The sequence below is a fragment of the Ornithorhynchus anatinus genome, chromosome 11 (genome assembly GCF_004115215.2).
Source record: "Ornithorhynchus anatinus isolate Pmale09 chromosome 11, mOrnAna1.pri.v4, whole genome shotgun sequence".
NCBI lineage: Eukaryota > Metazoa > Chordata > Mammalia > Monotremata > Ornithorhynchidae > Ornithorhynchus > Ornithorhynchus anatinus.
In genome coordinates, this window is record NC_041738.1 from 28,039,879 (window position 1) to 28,057,318 (window position 17,440).

A 17,440-nucleotide genomic window follows, 5' to 3' on the forward strand; every position below is an offset into this window, starting at 1 on the left:
ACACTCACCATTACATTAAGCTATGTTTTAATACTGTATTTGCATTAATGAATTCTACAAAGATTTGACTGTTTCTATCTATGTCTTAAAGCATTGTATTGAAATCAGTCAAAGCCGTATAGGTCAACCTTCCTGCCCCACTCTGTTTATCTATTAATCATCTGGCATATAAGCCATTCGGCATCCTCCCCACCTCAGTAATATTTGTGATGTAATTTGTTTGGATGCCCAAATGTCACCAGCGTTGATTGTAAGAGATGAAAAAATGTACTTGCTCAGCACACCAAGCTCTGGGCTAAAATGTAAGCATGAAATCTCTGGTTTATTTTTGTAATAATGTTTACAGCTGTTTAATGACCCTGAAAAGGTTCAGTAGTCTGGTGTTCTGTATTTCAGAACAGGAGTGTATTATGCTTATAACAACCTCAGTTAAACAGTTTCAGTTACAACACTCAGGGAAAAAAAAAGCGCTAAATAAAAATCCAGGGTATCGAGGTGAAGTTCTCTCATAGTTGATCTCTATAAATGAGCAATTGCCTACATCATGAAGGAAAGATGGGTCCTCCCCATTGAGGGGTGGAAAGATTTTCAAGAGATGCCTAGTGGCAAAAATAAACATTAATTTTATATTTTCTTTAAAAATATCTTATGATCATTTGAATTACCTTCCTTATTAACCAGATCTTTCACTCTTCCTCAGTATTTCAATGCAGTATTTCAAAAGCTGTACTTTTACGCACCACCTGTATACATTTAAAAAAATGAAAAAGTATATTCAAATGGGCTCAAAAATCTTTGATCAAACCATTTCAGCTGGAATGATTATTTGAAAAGTCATTTTTATTTCCCACAATTCTTATTCAATGTGTAAGGATAAAACTCTTTTCTACCACTTATTGGCAAAGCTATATTTTTTAGACTATTCATAAGATGTATTTTTTTTCATTCTAGCAAAATGAAACTCTGTTTTTGTGCTAAATTTGTTTAGGCTTGCAGCAGCTGGCATTTCTAGTGGCCTAATAGTTTTAAATTTCATTTCAAGTAGAAAGATACAATTAAGTGCTCTATTGGAATAGTTAAGTGAAAACTTTTGTTATTGATATCACAGGAAATAGTCTTGAAGGCAGAAATGCAAAATCAAAATAACTATTAGCACCATCAAAAGCAGCTGAATGGCTCACTGTACCTTTAATGATGTGAAAGATGAGATGGAATGTATTTTGATAATATGTGTATCCAGCAGTGGGTTTCACAAGCTGAGAATACCCTCGTTGTGGAACTATTCAATTGCACAGCTCAGAAAACTGCTGTCATCTCCTGTTTTCATTAGTCTCCTCCTCAGGACTCAGCCCTGGTCGCCGGTCTGGACTGGTCGTGGCGTCTGCCGGTCAAGATGGCAGGTGTCCTTGTTTATTTGACTCAAGGACTTGCTAGCTCCTTGTGGGCAGGGAACATGCCTGTTTATAATAATCATGTTGGAATTTGTTAAGCGCTTACTATGTGCAGAGCACTGTTTTAAGCGCTGGGGGAGATACAGGGTAATCAGGTTGTCCCACGTGAGGCTCACAGTATTAATCCCCATTTTAGAGATGAGGTAACTGAGGCACAGAGAAGTTAAGTGACTTGCCCACAGTCACACAGCTGACAAGTGGCAGAGGCGTGACTTGAACCCATGACATCTGGCTCCCAAGCCCGTGCTCTTTCCACTAAGCCACACTGCTTCTCTATTTATGGTTCTTGTACTTTCCCAAGTGCTTAGTCCAGTGTTCTGCACACAGTAAGCCCTCTATGAATACGACGGACTAAGTTTAGCCAACCCATGGAGTATCATCACAAGCTACTTTAGATCCAGCCCAAGTTGAATCCGAAAACAGTGTAAGATTTCTCACCTGCTCACTTCTTGCCCAAAGGAAATCCATCTTGGCTGTGGAATGGTTTCTTGGTCTAGGTTGCTTTTGCGTGTAGAGGACCATCTTCAGCAGCAGACACTGCAGTGATGAGGATTGGCTTCCAGAGGGGGGCCACCCAGTTTCACTTTAACACATATTTAAAATGGTTGGAGGCACTCTAGTGCCTCTTTGTAATTAAGTTGCCCCTAGGGGTACATTTATTGAAAAAGTCCTGATCATATGAGGATACACCTCTCTTCTTTACATTTATGTAGTTTTCTATTGGAATACAGAGTGTTTCAGCACTGAGGCACTGAACAAGAGCCTCATGAGAAAACGTCTTATTCAGACGCTGCTCCTACCTCAAGAGATTGGCCCCAAACTTAATTTAAGCTTCTTGATGTGGCCCATCCCAGAAAAGATGCTATAAGCCTGTTTGTGTCCAAATTGGATAGAGAAAGGAAAGCTCCCTCAGAATTTAGAAGCAGCGCATAGAGTATGGCCTGGGAGTTAGAAGGACTTGGTTCTAATCCTGGCTCATCCACTTTTCTGCTGTGTGACCTTGAACAAGTCACTTAACTTCACTGCGCTCCAGTTACCTCATCTGTATAATGGGGATTAAGACTGTGAGCCCCAGTGGGACATGCGCTGTGGCCAACCTGATTATCTTGTATCTACCCCAGTGCTTAGCACAGTGATTGGCACTTAGTGAGCACTTAACAAATGCCATGAAAAATGCTGCTTCTCTCATTTCTTGCTTAGTTGGGTCATGGTGAGCCTTATCATGAGGATCCTTTAATGGAGCATTTTTTTATGTGGTTTTCATGATTTATCTTGAGGCTGATCTGAGACTGAAAAGATGCAACATAGCAGGCATCTGAAGAGGCAGAAATACAACAGGTTAGGGAGAATCTTTTAAGTGTGGTCTCACCTGGGGCTTCTTATTTCAAATTTGACTCCACTTTCACCCTGAAGGGAAAAGACATTTTTCAATTTATTGCCACTGCATTCAACATTATTTGCATTCCCCTACTGTGCCATACACTATGATCCTTTCTTCTGAATTTGTCAACTCACCAACAGCAGAAAGCTGGCAAAACACCCATTTTCTTATCTACTGGACTTTTTTTTTTTACCAGCTGGGCAGAGTGCTTATAAATGGCCTCAAAATGTGTTTCTCTAATAATTTCAGACTTTAAAAAAGTTGTTGGAAGTGTGTGGACTTTTTCTCACTGTTATTTAACTCTTTAGTTTCAGGTTTTGCATTCCTAGTATGCGAGAGTCAATATATCATTTTTTTTAATGGTACTAGTTAATCGCTTACCATATGCCAGGCACAGTACTAAGTGTTTTGATTGGTAAAACATAATCAGTTGGACACAGTCCCTGCCCCACCTGGGGGACACAGTCTAAATAATGGGAAGGAGGATTTAATCCCCATTTTGCTGATGAGGTAACTGAGGCACAAAGAATCATAGCCCAGTGGAATGAGCCCAGCTTGGGAGTCAGAGGTCATGGGTTCTAATCCCAGCTCCGCCACTGTCAGCTGTATGACTTTGGGCAAGTCACTTAACTTCTCTGTGCCTCAGTTACCTCATCTGTAAAATGGGGATTAAGACTGTGGGACAACTATGTGGGACAACCTGATTATCTTGTACCACCCCCCCTCCAGTGTTTAGTGCTCTGCACATAGTAAGCACTTAACAAATGCTCTCATTATTATTATTATTAGTAAGTGCCTAGACCAAGGTCACACAGCAGAAAGTGGTGGAGCTGGGATTAGAATTTGGGCCCGTGCTCTTCCACTTAGGCTATTCTGCTTCCCCAGTTCCCCAGTTCTCCCTGGATCCTTCCTGAGCATAGAAACCAGTTGAAACTGAGGCTAATTCAGATCACTGAAAGAGATCAGTTAACTGAACAAAACCAATTTCAGTTCTCAAACCCATACTCATTTAATTTTCCAAACTGTACTTAAAATGTGCCAAATTACCTTCATTTGAATAGCTAGAATTTGGATAGCTAACATTTAGCTACCCAATTTTCCAGTGAAGGACTAAAAGCAATAGGGTGAGAAAATAAAAAAAAATAATAATAAGGATAAGAAGAGCGATAGGATTTAAGTACTTATTCTGTGTCAAGCACTGTTATAAATACTATGGTAGATAGGTTAATTAGGTCAGACACAATCCCTGTCCCACATGGGGTTCCAAGACCAAGTAGGAGAGGGAGCAGGTATTGAATTGGAAATTTAGACACAGAGAAGTTAAGTGATTTGCCCATGGTCACACAGCAGGCAAGTGGTGAAGCCAGAATTAGAATCCAGGTCCTCAGACGCCCAGGCCCGGGCTCTTCCCATTAGGCCATGCTTCTTCTTGATAGATTTGATAGAAAGAACATTCGGTTGGAAGAAGAAAGTCTTTGTTCTACTTCCAACTCTGATTGGAGAAGCAGCGTGGCTCAGTGGAAAGAGCACGGGCTTTGGAGTCAGGGCTCATAAGTTCGAATCCCAGCTCTGCCACTTGTCGGCTGTGTGACTGTGGGCGAGTCACTTAACTTCTCTGGGCCTCAGTTCCCTCATCTGTAAAATGGGGATTAAGACTGTGAGCCCCACGTGGGACAACCTGATTCCCCTATGTCTACCCCAGCGCTTAGAACAGTGCTCGGCACATAGTAAGCGCTTAACAAATACCAACATTATTATTATTATATTATGTTCAATTACTTTGGGGAAATAATTGATGGAGTAACTCTCCTGGGTAATCATACTGTGTGATAACTATACTGGACGAATAACTACGTGGGGTAATATTGTGGAGTTAAAGTACTGCAGGGAATAATACCACTTATTCTCCATTTCATAGACAAGCTAGAGCAAATTTAAATCAATCCATTAATCATTGGAAGTTATTGAACACTTTCTGTGTGCAGAGTACATTGGGAAAGTACAATAGAATATGTAGATACCATCCCTGCCCTCCAAAACTTTCATTCTAGCTATAGTAAGATAATGGTTGGGAAAGTGCTCTGAATTTTTAAGAAGGATAGCACCATAGAGAAATTGCAAATTATAATTATTGAGCTCAATTCTTTCATATTTCAAAGGGTGTGAAATATCTATTTAGGATTGCTTGGCTCCAAGGTGTCGCTGACATGCATACAAATCACCGGTATGTCCTTCCTAATCATTCTCCTCCTCCTTATCATCATAATCAGCATTTATTGCATGCCTTCTGTGGATAGAACACTGAACTGAATGCTTGGGAGCATTTAGCAGAAGGGAAAGATACAGTTCCTATCCTTGAAGAGCTTACAATCTAAGGGAAGAGCCAAAATGGACACAGATTCAAAAATGAATTAGGGAAAAGTGAGGGAGACCATAGGTACGGACGACAAAGGTCAAAATAAGCAGTTCAGTAGATAAATGAACCGATATGCGTATGAGTGCGAAAATGGATAGTAGGTTGTTATGTGCATGTGGGGGAGTAATCAGGGAAGACCTCCTAGGAGAGGTGGCTTTTTTAACGAAGGCTTTGATGGTGAGGAGAAGTACAACTCCACTCAGTTCACAGTAACTGAATTTAAATGTTTTTCAAAATATGGGAGCATCATTATTATTATCAAACTTGTATTTTTTATTCCAATTCTGAATCTTATCTAAATTGAGTATTTGCATAGGCTTGGGGAAACTATAAGCCATTATATACATGTCTATGCTTGTATTCGTATCAATATATAAGTACTCAGAACTAACACAAACTTCTAAAAATTCAGTGTTACAGTAGGGTCAGCTCTAACTTCTTTCTGGAGGAAACAGAAATCTCCATTGAGAACGTTCTTAGATTCTGTCCTCTAGCTTATAAGCTCCCTGTGGGCAGGGAATGTCTGCCAACTCTGTTATGTTGTACTTTCTCAAGTACTTAGTACAATGGTCTACACACAGTAGGCGCTCAATAAATATGATTGACTGACTGTCAGGATGACCCTTTCAACCACTGAGAGGCTCTCCTCAATGAGCTTAGCTCCGCTAGGTCATTGGAGATTTTCCCTGACTATTTTCACCATTTTTTGTCATGCATTCCATTGGCCGCCCTGAACACTCAAGAGCCGATCCCATTTATTTATTCCATTCATTTATTCACTTATCCATTATGGCGATATACTTCTGTTTACATCCATTGCCACTAGGGTTTTACTCATTTTCCTAATCAGTCAGCGGGATTTATTGAGCGCTTATCATGTCGAGCACTATACGAAGCACTTCTGAGAGTACAGTGCAATAGAGTAACTAAACATGATCCCTGCTCATGAGGGACTTACAATCTAGTGGTTTCTTTCTTTTTATTGCAGGTAGTCAGTTTGTGTCTGCCTGCCGACCTCCGTTAGATTGCAGACTCTCTGAGGGCAGGGACAATGTCTTTCCTATTTATTGGATTCTCCTAAATGCCTGGTAGATGTTCTGTGCTCAGGAGATGCTCGATATAAACCGCTAATGGGGATGATTCTCCCTTCTCCAGGTCTTAGTGTGCTGCTTCCATATGCTAGATTCATCTCCTGCAGGGCCTGAAAGTCAATGAGGGTAGAAATAAAGCACAGCTGTAGTTGAGGCCCCTCTCTAAACAGCATAAGTGGTCAGAAAACTTTTTAAAAATGGAAGGAAAAGAGGTTAGACAGCAGTGGAGGAATGTGCAACCCCCTTCAGTGGCCATTTCCCTCATTTTATAGCTGGAAATAAGGCCTGGCTCCATTATTTTTCCAATTTGATTTCCCAACCTGTTAGAGTTTGGAAGAGACTTTCTCTCTGCCCCAGTGTTTTATAGATTCAGACTTCCTGCATAAACTAGTGAGGTGGCAAAGAAAACTATTAAGGACAATTATGCAGACCAGCGCTGAGCATTTTTGTTTAACAAACAGCTTTGAGTTCTAATTTTCTGTAAAACACATACTGCAGGTACAATTTGTACTCATTACTGTATATTGGGAAAGTTATTAAAAATACTTAAACTTGTTGAGACTTCCTATGGCACCTTCCCTGGATTTTAATTGGTTTTTATCTAGTTCTATAAAAGAGCTCTTTAAACCAAATCAAAGTTCCTTGAATTGGATATCTTGCCAGTTGAAGGCCAGAGACAAGTTGCACAGAAACTGGGGCAACTACTGAATTCTGAACATCTTCTGTATCGATTAAGAGTCCAGTAAAAGATCATTTATATTTCTTGTGATGGAGCAATTTTTAAATGACAAAATCCCAACGTTTCGTACCATAAGGGTTAAACCTTAATTTCAGGGGTTTGCATGGCTGCTAGTCGCAGTCTCCTTAAAATTTAATATACCTCGTTAATGCTTACTTGCAAACACTGAAGGATTTTTATGATTATAATCATGTGTTACAGCACCTAGTACTGTTTCTAAGCAGCATACTAATCAGCTTAATGAGATATTACTGCACTTTTTGTTGACTAAAGCAAAATCCCTTTTATTGTTCTAAAGCTTGTCCTATACTTTATTTTTTTCCCCCAAACATTATCTTGTTTTATTATATACCAGTAAATATCCTGCCATCATTTTTTTTGTTTAAATAATAAAACTATCTTTCTCATTTCAGCTTGGGAAATGTATTGAATGAAGTCGGTGGAACTGAAAGTTAGAGTTGAAATTCTGTTGTTGCTTTTTGGTGAAAGTGGACGAGGTGTAGCCTTTTTCCATCAGCTCCATCTGTACATGGGCATACAGGCGGAGACACTCCGGAGGGGTGATGAGGAGAAAAAGTTGAACGAGTAGACTTTATATTTGCCATTAGGTATTGAAAGTGGTAAAAATATCAATAATTTAACTAAGAATGAATAATTGCGATCAGTAAATAGAAAATGCAGTGAAGATGATCTATTGCTAAAGCTAAATAGGATGAGTAATGCTGCACTGTATAATTGGCATTTAATAATTCATTTTTTATTATTATTTTTGACTCCGATTCGGAGCATCACGCATAGGTAAACCATCAAAGGCAGATAGGTCCACGGATCCGGTTGATCGTGCCCCCAGCGGATCATGCAATAAATCTGAAATGTCTTCGTCTTTTCAGGGATGGAGGAAGCTAGTTTGTGCCTCGGAGTTTCTTCAGCCGTGCCGGAAGCCGAGGCCCACGTTAACAGCACGATACTTAATGGCCAGTATTCAATGAGCCAGAAACTTCACCAGATCACCTCCCAGCTCAGCCATGCCTTCCCCGAGCTCCAAACTCGGCCGAACCCCGAGGAGAAGGCGGCGGCTCCCCTAGAAGAGAAGGGTCACGCGGCCCTCGGCGGTCAGGCCATCAGCAGTCAGATGGCTCTCTTGGCCAATCAGCTCAACAGGGAGGTTGACACCAGTCTGAATGGGCGGGTAGACCTGCAGCAGTTCTTGAACGGGCAGAACCTTGGCATCATGTCCCAGATGAGTGACATCGAGGATGACGCCCGGAAGAACCGCAAGTACCCCTGCCCGCTCTGCGGGAAACGGTTCCGCTTTAATAGCATCCTCTCGCTGCACATGCGTACCCACACCGGCGAGAAACCCTTCAAGTGCCCCTACTGTGACCACCGAGCGGCCCAGAAGGGAAACCTGAAGATCCACCTCCGCACCCACAAGCTGGGGAACCTAGGGAAAGGCCGCGGGCGAGTCCGGGAGGAGAACAGGCTCCTCCACGAGTTGGAGGAGAGGGCCATTTTGAGGGACAAACAGATGAAGAGCAGCCTCCTGCAGCCCCGACCGGACGTCAAACCCCTTTCCCATGCTCATTCCCAGCCGCCCCCGCTCACTAACTGCAGCTTACCCGTGCCGGCAAACCACGGCGTCCCCGATCTCGCCCATCCGGTCCCTTCCCCCAAGCCGGCCACCCTCCAGGAAGACCCGGTGACCCCGGCGGCGGGATTCCGCTGCACCTTCTGCAAGGGGAAGTTCAAGAAGCGTGAGGAATTGGACCGGCACATCCGGATCCTCCACAAGCCGTACAAGTGCACGCTGTGCGACTTCGCGGCCTCTCAGGAGGAGGAGCTGATCAGCCACGTGGAGAAGGCCCACATCACTGCCGAGTCGGCCCAGGGCCAGGGCTCCAACGGCAACGGGGAGCAGTCCACCAACGAGTTCCGGTGCGAGGTGTGCGGCCAGGTCTTCAGCCAGGCCTGGTTCCTGAAGGGCCACATGAGGAAACACAAAGATTCGTTCGAGCACTGCTGCCAGATCTGCGGGCGGCGCTTCAAGGAGCCCTGGTTCCTGAAAAACCACATGAAGGTTCACCTGAACAAACTCTCCGTCAAGAACAAGTCGCCCAACGACCCCGAGGTGCCCGTGCCCATGGGTGGCATGTCCCAGGAGGCCCACGCCAACCTCTACTCCAGGTACCTCTCGTGTCTGCAGAGCGGCTTCCTGCCCCCGGACAAATCGGGCCTGAGCGAGCAGAGCCAGCTCTACGGCAAAGGGGACTTGGCCCTGAAAGACAAGGAGGTCCTGGGGAAGCTGCTGTCACCCATTTCCGGCCTCGGCCACGGCCTCGCCGACGGGGATAAGCACTCTCTGCTGGGCTGCCTCAACCTGGTGCCTCCTCTGAAATCCAGCTGCATAGAGAGGTTACAGGCTGCAGCCAAAGCAGCGGAGATGGACCCGGTCAACAGCTATCAGGCCTGGCAGCTTATGGCCAGAGGGATGACGATGGAGCACGGCTTTCTGTCGAAAGAGCAGCAGATACAGCGTAGCCACGAAGACACTTTGGCAAATGCCGGAGTTCTGTTTGATAAGGAGAAGCGGGAGTATGTGTTAGTAGGAGCAGATGGCTCTAAGCAGAAAATGCCTGCTGATTTGGTTCACAGCACTAAAATGGGCAATCAGAGAGACTTGCCAAACAAACCAGACCCTTTAGAAGGCAGTAGAGACTTTCTGTCGCACGGCCTGCACCAGGGACTCGATTACAACCTGCAAAGTCATGGTAGCCTGAAAGAGAAACCCACCGAGTGCCCGGACTGCGGACGGGTGTTTCGAACCTACCATCAGGTGGTCGTGCACTCCCGAGTCCATAAGAGAGACCGCAAGGCGGAGGAAGACGCACTTCAAGGGAGCCTCGAAGAGCGGCGCGGCTCCGGAAGCGATCAGGAGTCTCAGTCGGTGAGCAGATCGACGACGCCAGGGTCTTCAAACGTCACTGAGGAGAGCGGAGTCGGCGGGGGCCTCTCGCAGACCGGCAGCGCCCAGGAAGACAGCCCGCACCCTTCGTCTCCTTCGTCGTCAGGTACGTCTGTTTTCATTCTCTGCCTAGGGGCAGGGAGGGGCAGGACTCCGTTTAGTGGACAGGAACCATGACTCCAACCCAGGGTTCCGGCAGGTGCTCAATTTTACCAACATTCAGGGGAGGTGGGAGACGTCACGTGTTCTAGGATGCCTTAAGAAACAACATCCCTGTACCCCAAACCGGTAGTCGAGGTAGCACCCCGGGAAAGTTGGCCTCTTCTTCAAGCTTTCATCCCTTCGAGGGCACAGTGCCTTTTTGATTTTCTCTTTCCTCTCTTGATTCTTTTGGTCTTGGGCCAGTAGGCGTCTGAGCTTCAACTCCTAATGATGGGCCCCTGGGGATCATTTCCTTTTGTGCCAATGCCCTTCTTTTAATCTGGTCTCCCTCTCTGAAGGACGCCATACGTGCCCCTCGGTGGAATCCCACTCTCCCTAGTACGACCGTACTCAGCTTACATACCTAAGTGGAGACGGAGACCCCTGACCCCCTCGAACGTAGGCATGGTGCGATGGCTCCATCATCATCGTTTTCCTCAAGACGCCCTCCTCCTCCTCCTCCTTTCTCTCCTTCTTAGGAGCTCCCTCCCACCAGACCACTCTGTGGATGAGAGCGAGTGAGCCTGCTTCCCCTCTCATTACTGAGCCTTCTCCATCTCGAATTGCCCATATTTAATTTATTCTGGGGGTCCTGCCATGTGGACGATCCAGCTTTCCCACCGTATCCAAGTGCATTTCGGAAAATTCATCAAAGATAGAACTTTAACTGATTGTCTTAATCACTCTATATTTCATGTTAACTTTAGGGTATAAAAAAGCAGAGCGGAAAATCCATCATCCAAAAGTCTATAAAATATTGAGTTTCCTGGTCCAATTTTAAAAAGTACTAGCCTTAGACTGCTAAATTAAAATCTTCACAAAATAGCAGGTAAGCTTTCTGGCTTCATTCATATTTCCAAAGCCACTTACTAATGGATAGTAAATTGAAAGTTATATCTCCAGCCCTTTATAAAGAAAGTCCCTCACTAATACTGTAATCATTCTGCAACCCTAACAACAGAGGAAATCATGCCATAACAAATACTCTGTTACTAATGGCAACATTGATTTCTGCAATCAGCCATTAAGTCTAGAAAATGAAAGACAGTTTGAGGCACCTCAAGGCATTACATTGCCCACTGTTAAAGATCTGGTAGCAGACTGTTGAGGGTAATTCTTTTTAGTTCTTTTTTCCCCCCCAGTTTCGATAAATATTTTAGTATTGGAGGCAATTCACTGTTTCAGTTATTAAGTATATGCCAGTTTAGTTTTGTTGTTCTTGTCATGCTCCAGTATACTCTACTCGGAGGACAAAATTAATATAAAAATAAAGTGTTAGTTTGCTGGCTTATTACAGACCAGTAAAGAATTGTTAAGACACATAAATCTGCACTCCACATTCCACAGATTCCTATAGTACTTAATGCTGTTGTTTAAATACCCATGAAACACACTGTCTATTCTAAGAGTCATAGCCTCATTTACAATTTATTACTGGTGAGACACATTAGAAAATTCTAAACAGGAACGTGAGTAACAAGTAGGAGCTAATTTCATACCATATATAGTTATTAACATTGTTTTAAGAGGATTGCAAAACACAAAGTTAAAGGGGATATTTTTTTGTTTGTGTTTTTTTTTTCATTTTTAATTTCACCGTCTGAAACCGAAAACCCTTTTGGACAGATTTGTCCAGAGTTTTCTGAGATAGCCAGATAGCAGGCCTGTTTCTAAAGAACAATGAATGTGGCTTCAAGTGGACTTGAATGAAGGGCCGGTAATGTTAGATTAGAAAAGTTTGGATATGAGGGAGAGGGTTCAGGGGTGAGGTTGGAGGGGCACCTTGGAGTTCTGAAGTCTCCTGAATGACATTGGAATAGGAAATAACTTTCACGAAATCTGTTGAAACTCCAAAGGTAGATTCTGAAAATTCAAACTTAAAAGGTTCGGCTTCATTCATAAAATATTCACCAAGCACTGCTTCATATTCTGAGTCAAGCATTAGTCCTTTGATAATTCTCTCTTGTCTTCGTTGTTTTCTGTATTTCCAATTCTGTTTTATTGAAGCATCTACATATGTTTCGAAAAGACGACTGTGTTTTGGAGTCTAAATGGAGAACGTAATGAGATTAACATTTATCCCTGAACTTTTTATGTCCTAATAGCATAGCAGCTTGCATCCCTGGATGCTGATTGGTTAATTTCTGGCTACCTCGATTTTCTTAATGTGAAAAGCTAGCCAACTTCAGAATTTTGCATTACTTTTTCACTTGTATAAACGTATAGGAAATACATTCCTCCTCTTCCCCCAGTAAAATTTTCATGTGCAGTCACTTGATAGGACATGCTTGTGCAGTTTTTTCTTGGAAAAATCCAGGCCCAAAATATTGTCTTTTGCTTCAAAACCATCATAGTTGGCCAAAGCTCTATTAAAATAGGTTTTTTTTCAAACATGGCTATGCATATATATACGGATAGATAGATAGATAGATAGATAGATAGATAGATAGATAGATAGATAGATAGATAGATAGATAGATACACACACATACATGTATTCCTATTACCTGAGAAAAAGAAACCTGCAAGGTAACACAAAAGTCTTCAAATCTCAGAATAGATTTCTCTGAGTATTTCTCTGAGTAGAGACTCAGAGTAGTCACGGAGGCATCTATTAAGAAATTACCACAAAACACGGTTTTACAAATTTCTCAGCCTGCATAACAATGTCTCAAAACTTCATTTGCATTACTTGATTCTTTTTTTGTTGAAAACTGGGTCAGTAGGGCCTGAGAAACTATTTTTTCAGATCTTAACCAATGAATTCTTCTTTATAAATTGGTGCTCTTAACATGATAGTAGTTCTGAATTCATCATAAAAAACCTTTTTACACAGAGCCTCTTAGAACAGATCTCCAGAAGAAGGCTTACAATGAGTGGCAGAGAAGTCTTTGTTATCTGATGTAATTCTTTGCAAAGGAGGATTGGGAACCGAGTGGCTGTTTAAAAATGTCTTGCTCAGACTGAGAAGAAGAAAGGGTCAAGTTTGCAATCAAACAGTTATTGCAGAGATGTGTGACTGTCACTGGCTAGGCTAATGTGGTATGCAGCTGTTTGTTATGTGAGTAAAAGAATGTTTGAATCAGTGAACATGTGAAAATGACTCCAGTGAACCAGAAAATGTGTTTGTTCTTTCCATCTCCAAACTGCTGAGAACTAAGCTTAAGATCAACCGCTAAAACTCAGACCTTTGACAAATTGAGAGGTCATATTTTCGAACAGAAAATGGACCAAACTAGTCACACAGATCATTTCCCCAGCTTTTTCTCTTTGGTTTATCGGAGTTTTTTGTTCTGGCCCGGGGGGTGAGGGGGGAGGGTGTATTTTACTTCCCAATAATTTCACACAATAGTAGATGTCATTTCTGTCGGCACATACAATACGAAGGGAAACTAGTTGGGAAGCAATATACTTATAAATACTATCATTTCATGACATGGACCCAGTCACACATGTTTTGATGCTATCCTGCTTTCTGGTTGTTTGATTGCCTGTGAGCATTCTGATGGAATTAATCTCTGTGCCTTTTAGGAGCTCTGTATCTCAAGCAGGGTCCTCTTCTTCCTTATTTCTGACTCAGAAAACAACAAAAGTTCTTTGTTGCCTGGAATAATTAAAACTTAATGTAGTAAGAAACGGTACCGTTCATTACATCCAACAGGGTAGTTACCTTCTGCATTTTCCCATAATTTTGGTGTGGGGATAATTGAAGTCTTGATGGTATGAAGGGGGTAATTGAATGCATTGACCCTCAGGTTCATTAAATAAAGTAGGCCAAGTTACTTGATCAATGGAAAGCAGAGGATTAAAAAAAATAATAATGTTAACTATCATCACTTCTTGTTTGGGCTTTTGGGTTGGCAGAAATTATTTGATCAGCTGTTGGGGATCTTGGTGATATCTAGAGGTTTTGTCCGAGGAACAATCCTTAAACAATGCATTTCGACTTATATTTATGTCCATTGACAAAACACATAAAAAGCTTTTGTACTGGACATCCTCGTCCATGCATAGGACGGACAGTGATATGATGTTTTTTTCTTTCTTTCTTCTTTGGCCTTTTTCTGTTTTCCCTTTATTTATTTTTAATTTAGCGATAGCCATCGCCTGCTCCGAACGAACAAAATGGGCAAAAAAAAAATTAAGTCTGAGGATTAAGATCTTCAGTTTTTTGCTTGTGCATTCCAATTGTTCTTAAAATATTTGGCAATGTCAATTAGTAACTGAGCAGAGTTAGCTGATGAACACAATTTTCCAGTAGACTGAACACCCTATTGTTGTCGAGCTAACAGCAGATTTCTGAGGTCATTATCATTCCCTGGTAGCTTGGCCCAGCTGCTTCATGCTGCAAAAGCCAAACTTTATACTGGAGCTTTGGGATAACGTGCAGCAACAGGGGGCTGGGAAGAGAGAAGTGGGAAGTTGGCCGAGAAGACGAAGAAAGTCATTAGCGGCGGAGGAAACAGAAAGCAAAAGTTTCTAGGCGCTTCCAGGAAAGCTGGCTTTCTAGGCTTGCTCCTCTCAACCTTTCCTCCAGTCTGGGGACTGGTGTGATCTTTCTGGCACAATGACTCCGGGACCCGGCAAGTACTGCCGGGTTCACGGCGTCACTCACAAATCTGTCTGGGAAAAAAAGAGCTTTTGAAACCCCACTGTTCATTTCTTTTAGTGACTTCTTTTCCCCCTAACCCATCTGAGAGAATGTTGGACGTTTCCTAAGGGGATGACTTTTTTCATTAAAAAAAAAGACCACCTGATAGTTAAAATGGTAAGACTTGAAGATTACCAGCAGTGAATACTGTTTGGATTGGCAAAATAGCCTTCTGAGAAGATAATAAACAGAAATTCATAATAAAAACAATGTTTAATGTAGAAGGGCCCTCCTCCCCACCCCTTCACCCCCATCCCCCCCCCCCCCCGCCTTATTTTTTTCTCTTTTTTCTAGCTTCATTTGAGATCTGGTTCAGTGAGATTCCGAGCAGCACTTTTTTAAAGCTCAGCTGTTCTAACTGAGCACCATATGCACCCCTTCAATCCCTGATATGGAATACTGTACATGCTGCTCCATGTTTGTAGGAGATTTACAGAAGCTTGAGTTGTGTGTATTAAAGCTGTGTACATCTAGACATTTGGGAGAGTACTTACAGCAAAGCTGCTGTGGGGTGCCAGCCTATACTAATAACCTGGCAGTGGCTCAGCTCTTGCTCTTACATAATTCATGCAATTGCCAGCTCGGTAGAAAGGTCAAAGTTCACTGGAGGGGATCCCCTGAATCCACTCTACGCTTTATCCATATTGGTTGACCTGATTAGTTGGAGTTGGGAGTAACTCTAAGGATCTTATTATACTGGGGAAATGCAGAGGTGGGGTTTTAATGTGTTGAATGTGTCCTACCTTATTCATCATGTTTCCTGCTGGAAGCAGTGTGGCTATGGACATGTTTCTATTTTTACCCGGTAGATTCCCATTATTTTATTTTTAGCAGCGATTACTTGAAGACGGTCAATAATCATTTGGGTGTGTCACTGTCATCTTAGCAAACATGGTACCTGATTAGAAAAAGAGCCCGAGATGCAGTTGGCACAATCCATCAAACGAGTCGTTTCAGCTTAAACATTCTTCAGTATTGCATCGGCAGTTTCTTGATATTTATCGTTTTGGTTAACGATTGGGTTTTAGGCCTCGTAAGGTCAAAGGCTCTGATGTGCTCACAGAAGATCTCCAGGAAATTCTGGATGGTTTCCAGCTTTTGTTTGGATCAAAAAATGTCCTCTCAGAATCCTTAACTGAACTTTATTTCAGGAATTAAGCCGCGTAAAGTCTGAATTCCAAATACTTCTTTCTCACGGATCCCTTCTTTTTCTTCAGGAAAGTCATCTAATACCTCTGCATTACCTTGCCCATCTGCAAAATGAGCCTAATGACATTAACTCTAGCCTGCTTTGAGGCCAGTGATCTGAGAAGCAAAATTTATTTCAGCTTTTTAAGGATGCAAATTTTAGAGGGCTAATTATCCCCTTTGTTGGGACTCTGTTGTATTGTTATATGGTGCTCTCCCAACCCTTTAGTACAGTGCTCTGCACACAATAAGCACTTAATAAATACAGCTGATTGATTGACTGTGCATGTTAACCTGGAGGACCGAGATATGTAAACCTTTAGAGATTGGTTATAAGGACAGGGCCCAGTACAGCATCTTAGAAGCAGCGTGGCCTAATGGCTAGAGAACAGGCCTGGGAGTCAGTGGTTCTAATCCCGGCTCCACCCCTTGTCTGCTGTGTTATCTCAGGCAAGTCACTCCACTTCTCTGTGTCTGTTACCTCAATTGTAAAATGGGAATTAAGACTGTGAGCCCCATGTGGGGCAGGGACTTTGTCCAACCTGATTAACGTGTAGTAACTCTAGTGCGTAGTGTAGTGCCCGGGACATAGTAAGCACTTAACAAATATCGTAAAAAAAAAATACAGTATGGTATTCACTAATGTATCATTTAAGGAGCGCTTGAGGGGTCAGAGCAATGATTCCCATTGATTTTTTGTTGGTGTCAAATGGGTAGAATACAGTCTGCCAGCAGTGAGCAATGGAGGATGTATTCTGCTGAATTATTTTACTTGAAGTAGGTATAGTAGGGGAGAACAAGAGAGTCTCACAGCCTAGAATGATAGTCTTTACACCCAACCAGAATGTCAAAGTATTCTTCGATGAAGACCAGGAAGGGTAGTTTGTTGCCTTACAATTCCTCTGATTTATGAAAGACAGAATCTAGGCGAATCTGGGTCGATAAGGACAAGAAAAGAGAGACCTAGAGGGTCTTTTTACTTTGTTATCCTTCAAGGTAGACTCTATTTGAAAAGCTTAAACCTTGGCTTGTTTCTGATCGTCTGCTTTGAGTTGGAAGTGGGAAACTCCAGAAGGAGCTCAAAGTTGCATTTTGGAAAACTTCTTGTATCTGGTATTTTATGTTAGGAAGTTAGGCTTAAATCTTAAGTCTTTGCAAACTGGTTTCGTGAACTTCATTCATTCAGTTGTATTTATTGAGTGCTATTGTGCAAAGTGCTGCACTAAGTGCTTGGGCGAGGACAATATAACAATAAACAGACACATTTCCTGCCCACAGTGAGCTTACAGTCTAGAGGGGTGGCCCTCGTATTAAACTAAGCATTGGGGTAAAATACCTCTTGATGTCCTTTTCTTGGTAT

At 42.5% G+C, this 17,440-nt stretch overlaps 1 protein-coding gene across 7 annotated transcripts in view; it reads left to right on the forward strand.

Annotated features, from left to right (window-relative positions):
- ZNF536 (zinc finger protein 536) overlaps positions 1-17,440 on the forward strand; it is a 337,831-nt gene that overhangs the window by 221,769 nt on the left and 98,622 nt on the right. For all 7 annotated transcript variants that reach the window (XM_029075590.2, XM_029075591.1, XM_029075589.1 and 4 more), the window contains one exon: positions 7,969-10,146. In XM_029075590.2, the coding sequence (XP_028931423.1) occupies positions 7,971-10,146 (2,176 nt within the window). In that variant the 5' untranslated portion in view covers positions 7,969-7,970. The remainder of the gene's footprint in view (positions 1-7,968; positions 10,147-17,440) is intronic.